This window comes from Engraulis encrasicolus, chromosome 24 (assembly GCF_034702125.1).
Source record: "Engraulis encrasicolus isolate BLACKSEA-1 chromosome 24, IST_EnEncr_1.0, whole genome shotgun sequence".
Classification (NCBI taxonomy): domain Eukaryota; kingdom Metazoa; phylum Chordata; class Actinopteri; order Clupeiformes; family Engraulidae; genus Engraulis; species Engraulis encrasicolus.
Window position 1 is genome coordinate 28,750,954 of NC_085880.1, and position 15,488 is coordinate 28,766,441.

The following is a 15,488-nucleotide window of genomic DNA, read 5'->3' on the forward strand; positions in this document are numbered from 1 at the left end:
AAATATCTGGGTTGGCAGCAAGGTAGGTGACATTAATGCGTCCTACAATGACAGTGTGTTTATAATCAGGGGTGATGCCCTGGTAGGGTGATGTGGGGCTGATGCAAAAGGCCTTGCCCTGGATAAAGGGGCCTTGCTCTAAGGATAAAATCAGTGTCATTTCTGGCTTCATGGAAGGTGACCTAAAATTTAAAATGTTCTTATTGGCCCTTAACTCATTGCTGGAATCTGTAACTTTTCCATCTTTGATGAAGTGAATGGTTAGGCCAAGTAAGTAAAGAGGACGTTATCATCAACTAACAAATCAAACATCCGTATGTCAAACACTGTTCTTAAAATAAATAAATAATATAAATACTACAGCAAATTACTGTATTTATCCAATTTCCCCTTCCTTGCCTACGTTGTGAGCACACTCTGTCCCACGCTGGTCTTATTTTTACCTATGGTGAGGTTAGTTCCCCTTCCTCAACTCCTCCGCAGCCACCCTCTCTACCTCCTCTTATCCATGGTGTTGCCACTCACCCCCACCGCCCACCTCCCCTTACCTATGGTGTGGCCTGTTGCGCTCAGGGAAGCCCCAGTTCCATCCGGCGACGTATGAAAAGGCTGCTGAACTTTGGTCCGAATAATCCTGCAAAAAAAAGATAAATGGAATTCAGCAAAAGCCAGGACAATATATTTTTGGAACATACCATTCCCTCATGAGAGAGAGAGAGAGAGAGAGAGAGAGAGAGAGAGAGAGAGAGAGAGAGAGAGAGAGAGAGAGAGAGAGAGAGAGAGAGAGAGAGAGAGAGACTTTGCCGTCATATACTCTATACACAGAGAGCTGTGATTTATCCCCCCTGCAAAAGGTAAACTGGGCTGGTTGTTTTGGGGGCCTTGCAATGTAGATACACCCGATTCTGTCACAAATAACCAATCTGGTGGCATTAGGGCCACTCTGGATGGAGGTGTCTGCGGCTGAATAGGTGTTTTCCCCCAGGAGAAAGTGGATTCAATCAAATGGGGAATTCCAGGTTTGGAAATATGATAAAGTCCTTACGGCCTTTATTGTGTGATATGGGGGGAAAATCTTCATTGCACTTTGGTCTGAATGATCTTGCAAACAAAGCATGAAATCACATCAATTCACCTCAATGATGGGCTCCAGTGCCTCTACCTGGCTCTACTTTAATAGTCTATACCCCCATTCTCTCAGAAGCACTCTTCGTCTCTAGCATCTTTCTCTCTCTCTCTCTCTCTCTCTCTCTCTCTCTCTCTCTCTCTCTCTCTCTCTCTCTCTCTGCTCCACTTATGGGCCAGGGGGACTGCGTTTAGCCACCAATTCTCTAGCATCATTGATAAAGTGTTTGCGTCAGACAACCGTCCTAAGGTGCTGAGGTGAATAAGCGTCTTCTGACTGGCTGGGACTTTGGGAGAAGTAAACACCTGAGAGCGGCTATAAGGACATCGGATGCAAATGAAGGATAGTAAAACACATGTGACAGACAAGCAATGGTGACTTACTCGGCTCACAAATTCCACTATAACGTTTTATAGGCTTTAAGTGTATAACATACAGAACCATTTTAACCCAATACAACCTTCCATTGGCCTGAACATGCAGGGTGTCCCAAACACTTTCTAATAAATCTAAAAAATGTAAGAATTCGCAAAAAACTAGACTGTGTTTACATTCATCTTTTAACCAGTAACCAATGAGTCACTGCCGTTCAACTTGCGTACACTTGCCTTTACATTCCAACACCTTGAAGCCACGCTACACAGTAAACTTAGCAGTGTTAATTCTAAACTTGGGGAGTAGGACAGACCAACACTTTAAGTGTTAAATTTGACTGTCATAGTGTTTTACTACATATCGTAATTTCACTATGTATTTATACAGTATAGCGCCTTCTATTTGAAGACTCACAAACCCATCATTCATATTCATATACAGGCCTCCTAAATTTTATTTTCGTCTCTTCTCTAGCCACAGGCCATGCAGATTCTCATCTCAACCAGTAGCAGGTCATGGGGCGTGGGATTATAGGTAGAGAGCACACCAGTGGAGGGGACCTTCTTTGACTGATCATTCAGAATCAATCAGATGACCCTTAATATTCAGGTGATATTCACTCACTAACCTTACATGGTGTAGATGGGGTGTGTCTTTTATAAAAAGCTATGCAAGCAAAGATACACCTTTCCAATGGTACAGCTTTAATACAATCTGCACTACATACAGGCCTATGAATACTTATCCAAACCACCTTGCCTAATCCAAACATGTAAGTGATTAAAGTTTTATTATTGCAGATTTTACTTAATCATCACTTTGTGACAAACTAAATAAAATCAGATTATTTTTTTCATTCCACTGCCCAAGTCATTCTCTTTCAGAAATATTTTCAGTCCATAAAATACCGAGACTTTTTCGGACATCGCAATCTAAACACAGCATTAATTGGCCCGCGCCATTTATTTGAGTAAAACAAATCAAAGCACTGTATATGCGGAGTACAAACCAAGTTATTTTTAAACAGAGTAAGTTTAGTGACTTTGGTTGTTCTTGAAAAGTCTCTGGAAATGTTCAAATATGAATAAGCCAGACTCCATCCCATCCACTAACACAAAAGGTGGCTTAGAAGCTTAAATCCTGGAAGTGCTAAAGACACTGTGAACACCTCTCTCTCTCTCTCTCTCTCTCTCTCTCTCTCTCTCTCTCTCTCTCTCTCTCTCTCTCTCTCTCTCTCTCTCTCTGTGTGTGTGTGTGTGTGTGTGTGTGTGTGTGTGTGTGTGTGTGTGTGTGTGTGTGTGTGTGTGTGTGTGTGTGTGTGTCCATTCATTATTAATGGAGGGGAAATGTGCTTAAACTTGGGCCATCCTTTAGTGTAAACAGACAGAGAGGTCAATATCTCTACCTCCCCCTCCCAACACACACACACACACACAACACACACACCCTAATTGTATTTTTTGTTAATTTTCCTGAGTTAAACATGGAATTCAGTACTTTATGATTTTGTGTAGTTAAATATGGTCATTTCTTAAAGCACCCCTGTTATTCCGACAAGTTAATTCATTCAAGAAAGCCAACGAGATAAGGAAAGCAAGAATATATACAGTATATAACAATAATAATATGATCCAAATACAAAGAGGGAAAGAGTTTATAGATCCATATTCCCTCAACAGTACACAAATGTCTTTTCTTATTTTCCATATCATAATTCACTATAATTATAAGTCTAAATGAGGATTTATGGAAAGTCTTTGCACATTGTGAATATATTTTGAATTTACTACATGCCCATGTGTTTAAGCCTGTTCACATTGTCATGTTAAGCAGCCAGAGTGCATGAAATGAATTTCCAGGTTCTGTCTTTTCTCTGGTTTTCTGCTCTTTTTTTCCTCAAGAGAAATGTCTGGTGTGAGGAGGCCCATGATCTCTTCTCAGCTCATTAAAATGTAATGCCGATGGCTAGTTCAATGGAACAGTGCCTCCTAACCAAAGTTCATTTTCCTGCTTGCAGGTAAGACTTTTCACCTTGTCCTTCCATGGACGTTTTTAGACTCTTTTACGCACAAGTTGGCTCCACGTGCTTTCACGCCAGAACATACAGCACAAGAGCGCGCCAATTTACGACCGTCTCCAAAGAACTGACTAGAAACTAGTAGCCTTCGTTGTAACAGTGCTCGACTTTGGAACATGTATGCCTATACTATGTAGCCTACACTAAACACAACATTGCCAACACAATTATCATTATTTTAATGAATTCATTGACCATTTTCCTAACACTGTGTGGTGTCCTAATTTAATGGTCCTTGGGCAAAATAATGGCATGACGTTCATCACATGTATAAAGCTTTTAAAACCTCAGAAATTACTGCTTCTAATGTGTGCAGCATACAATGAAGGTATATAGCTTTGAGTACGATTTGGTCGGCTCAACGCCTCAGCAGTGAGTTTATAGTGGAAAAAATCTCGAACGCAATGCGATTTGATATTGGAAAAACTGTGAGGTTTATTTCCCATTGCCACTGGATCCGGTTACAGCGTATTGATTGGTTTTCATGCAGACAGATGTGGTGCTTGTGGTCTAAACCATACATCTACTTTTGACTCTGGAAAGCACTGAGATTGAATTGCACTTTTGAGACCACCCAGCTCGGACAATGAAGACAACCCAGCACAAGGATCAAATGCCTCTGTCTTCAGCCTCTAATAAACACACACATTTATTTGCCCATCAATACGCACGGCGGGAACATTTAAATACGCGGTGCATACCTTTACCAATAGTCTATATGCATTAATGTGTAATACACATCAAAGGCCTACGTGACATGATATCTGCACCATCTTCAGTTTCGTCAAAAAAACTATGACTGAAAACATGTTAGTTCCCCATTTTCTCCAACGCCATTCAAGTGTGACTCTGATAAGCGCGCCATTGCTTGTTTGAAACTAAAATGTTCTTCTCATTTAAAACACGACATTGATTTTTTTTATGAAACAAAATATTTTACCTGTTGATGGACGACACACTAGGTACAGAGTCGTTGTCGCAAACAGCTTCGGCCAGCAGTCGGTCGCGTATTTCCCAGGCAAACATTGTTGGATTTTGTCGTTTGTAGTCTGCGATTTTGTCCACAACTTTGGGAGTTGCCACTTTTGGTTTAGAGCCCCCTATAACTCCAGGTTTAATACTGCCGGTCTCGTAGTACCTGAAATCACAAAGTATTCCAGCATTGTGTCAATTTAGTGCAACTCAAATAACCTTATTTGCTAAAGAACAGTGAAAGCAGTAGCCTAAACCTCCCCCATTGTCTTGAAGATACATCTATGATCAGTGTTTGTTGTGAGGCACTGATAATTACATTCCGGGTGTGTTTAAACATCTACAGGGTTCTCCGTTATTTTGGTCCTATAGGCTACATGTTTTCATTATTTACACTTAAGGTAAAAGAAATACAGAATAAGTCATTTGGAAAACATTACATGGCCTATAATGCAATTTAAAGCAAATAATAGCCACGTGTGGTAACAGCCTCTTAATGAAACAAATAATGCCGATTATGATGAAATATTATTTTCTTTCAGAATTTCAAGGCATGACCAATACACCGCGTAGTACTTGTGAGAAATATCTTCTTGTTTCCGCAAATTCTGCCTCCTTACCTGCCAAGGATTTTGCTGACACAGCCATGGCTGACCCGGAGTTGTCTGGAGATGTCACAGGGCCTGACCCCTTGGTGCGCGAGCTCCACTATTCTTTGCCTCACAACATCAGGTAGGGGTCTGCCATTCACAAACACCCCCCCTAGTTGGTTTACACCCCCGTGCCCTATATGGGATACAACAACACAGAGAGCACACCATAACATTACATACATACAGAAGACAAGAGGGGTTCGTCACCTTAATCAAGTCGGCGTAAAATTCAAACGGACAGTCAGCATTTGGTTATCTCGCTTCGTAAGTCCAAAACGGCCAGTCGGTTGGGGAAATGCGCGTAAAGCACGGCGTGGCATTTCTAAATCATCCTCTCCAATCAAGACGCTTTGTAGCGAATATCTAGGCTATATGTTTTTTAATCACTTTCATTTTACATGACAAGGGCGATTATTATGGCCAAAAAGTTGACCTGTCGATGGACTGACCTAGGCCTACAGTAAAAATGGTTTCAAATAGGTTATCATTGGTGGTTGAGAAGAGCAGGAAGACGCATTCCATTTCAAATAATTAACTACAATCTAAATTGACTGACAAACTTTGTGACCTACCTGTAAAATAGCCTAAATAAAATAAAATAATAATAAAAACAATATTATGATGTATCGGTTAAGCCTAAATTAATATTCTATTGTGATGGACGGGAGTCTACGACAACTATTTGGATTAAAATAGTTTTAGAGGGGAAAGAAACACAATATTAAATCTATTCTCAGGGTTTGAGGGGCAAGTTTACATCGGTTTAGATTAGTTTACAATTAATTACAATTAAATACATATTCTTTATTTTTATTTTTTTAAATCAATGGTCAATGATGGGCAACTTAGGCAATATTTTCCTTTGGTATAGCCTTCCCTTCGCTTCCACTGCGGCCAAACACATGTCGCAGATATTGTGTTTCAAGCTGTTTAAATTTCCTCGCACAATTACTGTAAATAATTAAAAAGAGCTTTGATAACTCATATTACAAACATAGTGAAGTCTACTGCGAAATGATTGGGAATTAATTATTAACATTTTACGCAGACATGTTTTCATGTGACGCCCGTATTAAAACAAAAAAAGGTTGACAATAATAAACATTAAGGTTTCAATGTAATGCATCTATCCATGAAAACAAACAAAACGCTAGGATATCTTTCTGATAATAAGCCTACTGTGTAGCCACAGCCTACTAAATGAATCATATTTTCCCTGGGATTGTTTTGGGCATTGCTGTTTTGACGTTCTGTGCCACGCGCGTTTTTGAGGATGCTTTTTGAAGGCTCCGTGGTTTTACTCCCTCGATTAAAAAGAACAATGCTACTCGTTTTTTAAATGTTAAGTTTATGGGCACGTGTCTCTGTCTCAAACAAATATATGTTTTCTTTAATTTAATATAAATGCCGAATGCATTCTACGCAACTTGGCGTGACTTGGCGTCCTTGTCACAGTCTTTAGCCGACTATGTGAAACAGCATGCCAAAATAAAAGCATGGGCTTAGTCCGCTTAGCACCGCAGTTACATCGCTTTAGAGAGGTTGCTTGTGAAATAGTTTCATTTTCTTCATTCAAGAACGAAGATTTAAGGTAAACTAGACTGCCCAGCCACATGCCAAGTAATGGCGTGTTTGTCTGGATAACTGCATTATTATTTCCCGCCCCTGACTTAGGACATCTCTTACACTCTCTTACTTCGCATAACGTGAAGAGTACTTCCCTTCTCTTCTCCAATAAATACATATTTTCAACTTACGGTGCATGGCTGAAAAGGGGTCTGCTTTGCAGTGAATATCCATTGGATAGCAAAGGAGGGAAAGGTAGTCGACTGAAGTCGCCGTGTCGCCTGTGTTATGCAGCTTTAAAGAGAATTAAAAAATCTATCCGTTTGGAAAGAGTTTGCCTCCGGCAACTTGGAAGAGTAACTTCTTGAAAATGCTGCGAAGTTGCTCTTGCTGTGCAGTTCCTACGGCGAAAATTTACGATTTGGTCAGGATTATGATCATGACCGTCACTTGTCTCTACAACATCGCAGCAACATTGGCAAGACGTTGTTTTCGACTGTATAATTCAATCACATAGTCTGCTAAAAAGTAGTAACAATGATTGAATGCCTCTTCAACTGTCTTCGCCCGTAGCCGCTGAAGTAAATTCCTCGATTGCTGTTAAAGGTAGCGTACTTGGTAGCGCTCGAGTATGGTCAGGTGTACACAGATGACAGGGAAAACATGGACACGCCGATTGTGGTTTGCGGTCCCCCTCTCCTCCGGAATGGGATGTGCTTGTTAGAAGCTTGAGTTGAGAATGAAACCCCTCTTCATGTGTCTGTTTCTAAAAGCTGCAGTCCCCCCTCCCCCGCACCGCACAGCACAGTTCCCCTTCGCATAGAGATGGATGACTTGTCAGACAAAGGCAATAGATTCCACCACTATGTGATTCGCCCACGTAAAAACCCGGGACCCAAATGAGGAGGTCCATTCATATGACACTTGGGAAAGGGAGGGATACAAACAAGGAAATGAGACGACTTTGGTCTAAGACAGGAGGCAGTTTTGGCTGGGACTGAAAGAAAAAAACTGGACTGAAATGATTAGTTTCATTTTTCAGAGTTGTGTAAGTTACAGACTGACTATTTGTGCCGTAAATATGCGGCATTGCGCAGAGGCTTTAAAAACTCAAAATAGCCAATCTTCATATCCCTCTTACTGTAAAACAGTAATATCATTATAGCAACGTATGGGTGGCGTGGTGATGTCACGTCTTTTTTTAAGTTGGCAGATGTATGCCCTAATGCCTCCCATTAACATGACCCTACCGCAAGTAAATCGCGGAAATATCCAGCTCTTGCGCACAACAGTGCGATTTTTGTTTTATTTAGTGGTAGGCTAACAACATTGGCCACAGCTTCGATGTCCTAACTAGCGGTAAATAAGTAACGGTGCTCCAGTAGCACTACACAAAACCTTTCTGTAGGTGGCACTGTATAGTTTAATTTGCCACCAATAGATGGAACCGGCTGACGCTTTTGTTATCCCTCTGTATTTCCGGGCCTTGGGAGAGTGTGTAAATTTTTTTCAAGAATTGTTCAAATCACTTTTCAAGGAATCTCTAGCAAGTTATGATATTAAGAATGTTTTGATATTAAGAGAACATATTTTCCTGAAATTATTGTAGGCCTAGTCATTTGCGCATTCGCGCGTAATGCCTGCTCTCCAAATTCAACATTATAACATGGGTAAATAAAAAAGAGTGCCGAATACAAATCCTATTAATCTGTATCACTATCCATTATTAGCCTATTTATTATAATTCAATATTTAAAATTATTTTAGGTATTTCGGTATGTATTTAGGTATTTCATAATGTATTATCATCAGTATTATTACCTAAATATAGGCACTGCTCCAAGATGATTACAGAATGTAATCATTTCGATAAATCCTCCCTTGTTGTTGTTGACTTAGACCACACACACACACACACACACACACACACACACACACACACACACACACACACACACACACACACACACACACACACACACACACACACACACATTGCACTTTATGTCAGTCTGTAAAATGTCAGTCTTTATGTCTGTCCTGGCATGGTATAGAGAGAAAATGTAATTTCATTTCCCTTGTATGTCTTGTGCATATGAAGAAAGTGACAATAAAAGCTGACTTGACATGACTTCACACACACACACACACACACACACACACACACACACACACACACACACACACACACACACACACACACACACACACACACACACACACACACACACACACACACACACACACACACTAATTACTATTATTGGTAGGTCTATTGATGGATACAATAGGCCTGTAATAATAATAATAATAATGATGATAATAATAATAATAATCTTCACATGTAGGCCTAAGTAGGGTATAGCTGGAGCCATGTGTCAGAAACACCTTCGTTGAGCACCTTTCACGTGTTCCAACCTAAATATTGTTTTAAGGGTGGCACGAGCATTTTGGAAGTCAAGGAGGCTTTGGCAAAAAAAAGAAAGAAAAAGAACAGGGGGCCATGCTGTTGTGGCCTCCGGCTAATATTCAGGACGATTCTTCTTTTCGTTAGTGTTTTTGGAGGGGACTTCTGGTACAATCTGTAACACCACGGGCCGTAATTTCACACTCCAGTACACTCTTCCCCTACAGCTGCTTTTATTTCCCCGCAAGAGCCCCTGATTTTCTGCCTCTACCCCGCTTCCACTGTTTAGTTGTTTCCAATGTTAATCAGTAAATCTAACCAGGCTTAATTATTACGTTAAGATTGATAGTGAGTAATATTTTTTGCAGACCTCAAAATGAAACACTCAGACCTTGTGTATTTTATCTATGGCGAGATGTCGATTAGTAACTTTTTTTCTCCCGTTGTAACTGAAAAGTCTTGTTTTGGTAAGTAGGCTAGTTAGTTATTAAACAAAAACAAAGCTTTGGGGTATTTTGCAAATGACATGAGCAACAGTCAATCAGTGTATTTCATTTTACAGAGTTTGGTAGTCACGAAAATCTGCTGGGACACACCATGTCCAAACTACGGTTTCTGTCTGGTATGTCAAATTCAGCATTCATTTCAGGAGTTGAGCTGCAAGTTGGGCTATTTTTGCGCTGGTCTTCTTTTCATGTGTTTGGAATATTACCTGTGTGCCATTTGTAGCACGTTTGTGATTAACTCCGCTCAGTCACACTAAATGTAAAAAGGAAGATGTGGTAACATGAGTCATTTACAGTAGCCTATTATTTTGCATAGTGGCCTGCTATTTCACACATTGTAAAAAGACTTGAACGTGTTTTGTATAATATTTCAGTAGCTGCGTGGAATTAATAAACACAATTAAAAATCAATGTATGCAAATCGTTGTACATGTTTTATTATTATCACCATGGTCCTCACAGGTCCATCGCTGTAAAGCTGTAGGCTCTGGTTAAAAATTCCAAGTGAATGAGACCATATGAAAACACACCTTTTCATGAAACAAAGTCCTGAGAAGTTCAGAAGCCACGTCCTGCTGCTGCTCCTGCTGATGATTATTTGAGGGAATTCTCAAGACACTGTAGGGGGAGGTAAATGAGGTAAATGATCTGTCTGCAAAAAGTGCAAAACAGCAGTGGCCTTATCATCTGCGCCCCAGCCGTACAGCTTTTTGCTTTTTTTTTTTTGCTCACGCCGTCCACACAGAAACCGACCAGATGGACCATCAATTTAATTCCATCCCCGACACCACTAGAGATTGATTTTGTACTTGCTTTTAATTTTACCCTAATTAATTAGATCATTACAACAGTTTTTCATTGATCTTACCATTTAGACTCAGGATGGAAAGGTGAATTAGCACGTGATCTATGTTTTCAATTTGCAGTCCCATGTAGGGCAATGCCTAATTACCGATGCAAGCCGCCACCAACACAGCCAATATGAAAACATTTGCTGAGTATTAGACATTATCATGTCGCGGATGAAGGTTGATCAAAGAGTGATGGCATTGATTACTAACAGGCTATTTGTTATTACACTGCGTAATCCACATTACACTGATCTAAAACATACACAAAACACAAATGCATTTTTTCGGTTTATTATGCTCAATAACAAGAAAAATCAGCATTAGTAGGGTATTATTACAATCACACTCATAATCAAACTTTAATTAGCTGGCAGACTATTTGATTCCTTCGATGTGACCTGCGATACAGTCACTGTATGGTTTATCTCTTACATCACTCTGTTGACTGAGAAGTTACAATAGTTCGCTCGCGCAGGCCTTTGGAGGCGCATGACGCTGCGCCACTGTGCGCCACTCTGACATGTGCAGAATGCAGATATGGCTGGTCCCTAAAGAAACCTCAACGGGGTTACTTTCACAGACAAAGCATTGGGCCAGTGGCCACAGAATGTAGTCACATGTTTTTTCATAATAACCACAATGGCAGTGAACTTGTAAAAGTAAACGTGACCTTACCTTGCAGGAGAAGGCAGCACACCTCTGTCGGTTAGAGAGTAGCCTAAACATTGACAGTGCTTGGCGAAGGGGCGATTGGAACAGAGAGAAAAAGAAATGCGCGCTTACCTGATCGACCAGCGCTGTGAGCCATGCCTAGCCCTGTCTAATGGTCCGTCTCGTCGATGCAGCCCACTAGATCTGTCCGGCCTCCTGCTTTCCCTCCTCGGCTGGGCGTCTTGCCTACCCCCGCTGGTTGTCAGAATCTTTGACCGATCATCCAAAACTAAACGGTTTAGACGACAACAGAAAAAAGAGACCAACTCTTGCCTCGATGAGCTAGCGATTGATAAAGGAGGAAAATAGCAATCAAAGTAAATAAAGCGCTTCTTTCAGGTGTTGTATAAAGAGAAAGAATGAAACTTGAAACTTGAATGTGAGGAGTGGACGCGTATGGAGATACAGTAGAGCGCCCCAAAGAGAAAGGTAGGAGGATTTCCATCAAGTTTACGCACCATTCATTCTTTCAGGTTTTAACTGTGACAAACTATTGTAGGCCTATTTGATGATTGGTGTTTATTTTGTTTACTTTTGTGATTAACTCCTTTGTTAGTTTTGCGTTTGGCAAGTGCCTCATTACTAGGAATGCAGTAACCTACTAAGCACCAAGAACTGCAGGTGGATTTGCTTCACCAATCCGTTTGGTGAATTAGAACTAATTAAAAGACTTCTGTAGGCCTATTTATTACACTGCATACAGGAATACGTGCGGCTGAATGTAGTCTGCATGCTCCCCAACATTATCGCTGTTCTTGGCTAAAAAGTTGTTCTTGTTGCACGGTGATGACTTTCCTGTCTAGTTAACAAGTGAGCCGAAGTTGTGATTTTTCCCCTGGGAAGTGTTATATTAGGATTTGGGCAGGTGGGCTTGGAGGGGAATACTACGAGTATAAACTTAAGGAAGTTAATGACAAGGGGGGCATTCGACATACTGCAGGAAAATACGTATACTTTGACGAAATGTCGTTTCAAAGTTAAGTTCAACTTGCGCAACTTAATGTGCACTGCACTTCTGAAAGGCAGCAGATGAAGTAGCCTAGATGGGTAGCTAAAACACCGTTTGCATTTGTCAGTCCAATCTGCACTTGAGCTAGTCTTGCAGACGCACTCCGACTGGCTGCGCTCCTCGGATACATGGGCATGGCAAAACAGTACTTTACAGCAGGACACTGCGCAGTGCACACTACTGTACACTGCACACAGCTCTCTCCCACCTCCCTTTCCACACACGCACGCACGCGGCGCGCGCATGGAGAAGGACAGCCTTTCCTCGACCCTAAGAAGAAAACTTTCGTACCCAGAACACAGAATTGCGAAGAAGAACACGAGACTTAACGACTGTGTCTTTATCCCAGTAGGCTATTGTAGGAAGGGGCCTAATAAAGGTGCGCCACTGGCAATAAATCAAGAGCCACTTCAAATGTTCGTAGCGCACATTTGGAACGTCAAAATAGTGCGCTCCAAGTTTTTCTGGCATTCAGAAGGTTATTTTTCTGCACTGCGACGCTGGTCTTTCGAGGGATTAAGGATAGGAAAAACGACTTCACACAAACTGTTTGTTAAATAGACGATATATATTCCATAATAATTTAATGATGAGCTTTATGGATTCCGCGCGCCGGCGCAGTTCTTGTGAATGTTATAATGCAGCAATTTTACAAGTTACTCAACTGTTAATGTTCCAGTTAGTAAGCTTTATACTCCACTTTAGATTTCTTCTTCTTCTTTTTTAAATTTTCACTTTATTCACTCGCACTGTTAAACTCTTTGCTGAAGGTCCACTGAGCCGTTCATGTACATAAGTATTTGAGAGCAGTATATCGGCACCAGTCATTGGTCACATATTGCCCAGCGTATAATGTCATGTAACTTCCTCATGTATTTTGTTCTGCTGCAGTAGCTTCGGGGCTGTTCTCTCTCCAGTGTTGATATGTAATAATATCATGTATGGTTTTTATGGGGTTGTATAAGAAGCGGGTGCTTTTTTTCACCTGAATGGTAGTCACTGCTCACACATTCACTTCCAATATTATCAATGCTTTACACTACTCTGTTAACTATCCATGCTCAGGACATTCATCCATTCATTGTTTTGGTCAGTTAATACAATCTATGTGTTTGTATGACAGTCTACCTGTGTCTGTCTGTCTGTCTGTCTGTCTGTCTGTCTGTCTGTCTGTCTGTCTGTCTGTCTCTCTGTCTCTCTGTCTCGCTCTCTCTCTGTCTCTCTCTCTCTCTCTTGATCTCCATCTTTCTTGTGATGTGTGTGTGTGTGTGTGTGTGTGTGTGTGTGTGTGTGTGTGTGTGTGTGTGTGTGTGTGTGTGTGTGTGTGTGTGTGTGTGTGTGTGTGTGTAACACGTGGTGTAGTGCTTGCTTGACCCCTGAGGCAGTAGTCAGTAGTAGCGGGCGGGCGGGCGGGCGGCAGGGGCGCTGTGTGGTGACCCAGCTGCCAGGCTTAGAGGGCTGACAGGAAGCAGCTTCTCCTCACACGGCTGCAATATGGAGAGGAGTGGGCCAGGCCTCCCTCCCCATCGAGCCCCTATGGCCTGGCTGGCTCGCCTCTCACCTCCACCCCCCCCCTTCACCCTCATCCTCTGCCTGCCTGCCTGTCTCTGGTAGTGGTAGTGGTGGTGGTCTTATCATCCAACCACAAGCTCAGCTCCCTTTTCCCCCTTCACTCTGTCAGCATCATTAGGGTTATTTAGCCCAAGCGCTACCCCTAAACACCTCTCCAGAACCGCCTGCGATAATCATATAATGCACTATACACATATACGATCATCATTTTCATCAGGCCAGACTGACTGACACTATTAGGCTTGTTGGTAACCTCATACGCTTTGCACGGCATTCATAAATCCCAGCTCTGTGTAATATGCAGATTTAATGGCACGCGGTGACCAGGATTCCGAGGCTTGTCTGTTACAATGTGCATCCATTATGTCTCTCCAGGCAAGGTATGGATGACTGCCTGGCTCTCGCTAACACACAAACCTCTGATTTGCCCCAACCCCCCTCCCTCCTCCTCCTCCTCCTTCCTCCTCCCTACGATACCTCTCCTCTCGTCCCAGTAAATATAACCTGTCACCTTCAATGGTGTAATGATCATGGAAATGGTGACCTTGATCTATGAGAGACAGCGTAATAGGGAAGACAGTGATCCTCCCTTAGCCACACTCAGCCTCTCTGTGTACAGGAGACACGGCTGCTGGCAAGCAGGACCAGGAAATAGGGGAGGGGAAGGGGCGCATCCAAACTGGCTTGTTTTAGGGGCTATAATGGCATGTGGGGTGGCTGGTAATGGATGGAGCGCTGTGTGTGTGTGTGTGTGTGTGTGTGTGTGTGTGTGTGTGTGTGTGTGTGTGTGTGTGTGTGTGTGTGTGTGTGTGTGTGTGTGTGTGTGTGTGTGTGTGTGTGTGTGTGTGTGCTGTCTGGCAGTCGTGGAGACTCCCATTGGTGAGAATTTGGCCCTTGGTCCTCAAGTGTGTGACCACAGTCAACGTGAACACGGACTGAAGATGTTAATTATGGGGAGGTGTATTTGGTACACTGCTGTTCTATTGTGTCCTACATTTGCACTGTGGTCAACACACACACACACACACACACACACACACACACACACACACACACACACACACACACACACACACACACACACACACACACACACACACACACACACGCCACATAAGCACGCACGCACACACACACGCCATCCCTCGTTCCCTCAGCACTGGGGTGTCGTGGTGTTCAGATTAATGATGCGCCGTGGTCTCTTGTGACGTTCTGGGCCTATATCTGGGCAGCACACCCACCGTCCAGCAAACATTAAACATGTCCCAGTTTTTGCCATATTTAGCATTAAATAAGTTTCACCCTAATTTCTCTGGAAAGGAGGCCACTGGAGGAGAGAGTTGCGGAGAGTGCTCGGTCTCTGTCATTTATCACCTCGCTTTTTTTTAAAGATGGAAGAGACCTTGCTTCTTTCATGGCTCTCAGTGTTCCTTTTTTTTTTCCTTTTTCCGAGTTCATCCTTAATCTCAGTTTCTCCTTAGAAACTTCTTACAAAATGTTACCCGTTGCAGTTTAAAGTTCAAATTGTATCGCATACTCTGTGTGGTGGTATACACTTACTCATATTTTTCTGTACGTTTTAATTTTTAATATCATCCTTTATCCTGAAGTACAGTTTGCAGATGTGATTGCCCTCATGTTTGTTATTGACAGTCCATCGGTC

At 42.0% G+C, this 15,488-nt stretch overlaps 1 protein-coding gene across 2 annotated transcripts in view; it reads right to left on the bottom strand.

The window, feature by feature from the left end:
• The window catches only part of pax2a (paired box 2a), a 31,445-nt gene extending 23,964 nt beyond the window's left edge, over positions 1-7,481 (bottom strand). For both annotated transcript variants that reach the window (XM_063190977.1, XM_063190978.1), the window contains exons 1-4: positions 6,961-7,481; positions 5,171-5,336; positions 4,519-4,716; positions 549-634 (exon numbers count right to left, since the gene is read on the bottom strand). In XM_063190977.1, the coding sequence (XP_063047047.1) occupies positions 549-634; positions 4,519-4,716; positions 5,171-5,336; positions 6,961-7,003 (493 nt within the window). In that variant the 5' untranslated portion in view covers positions 7,004-7,481. The remainder of the gene's footprint in view (positions 1-548; positions 635-4,518; positions 4,717-5,170; positions 5,337-6,960) is intronic.
• Positions 7,482-15,488: the final 8,007 nt, after the last annotated feature.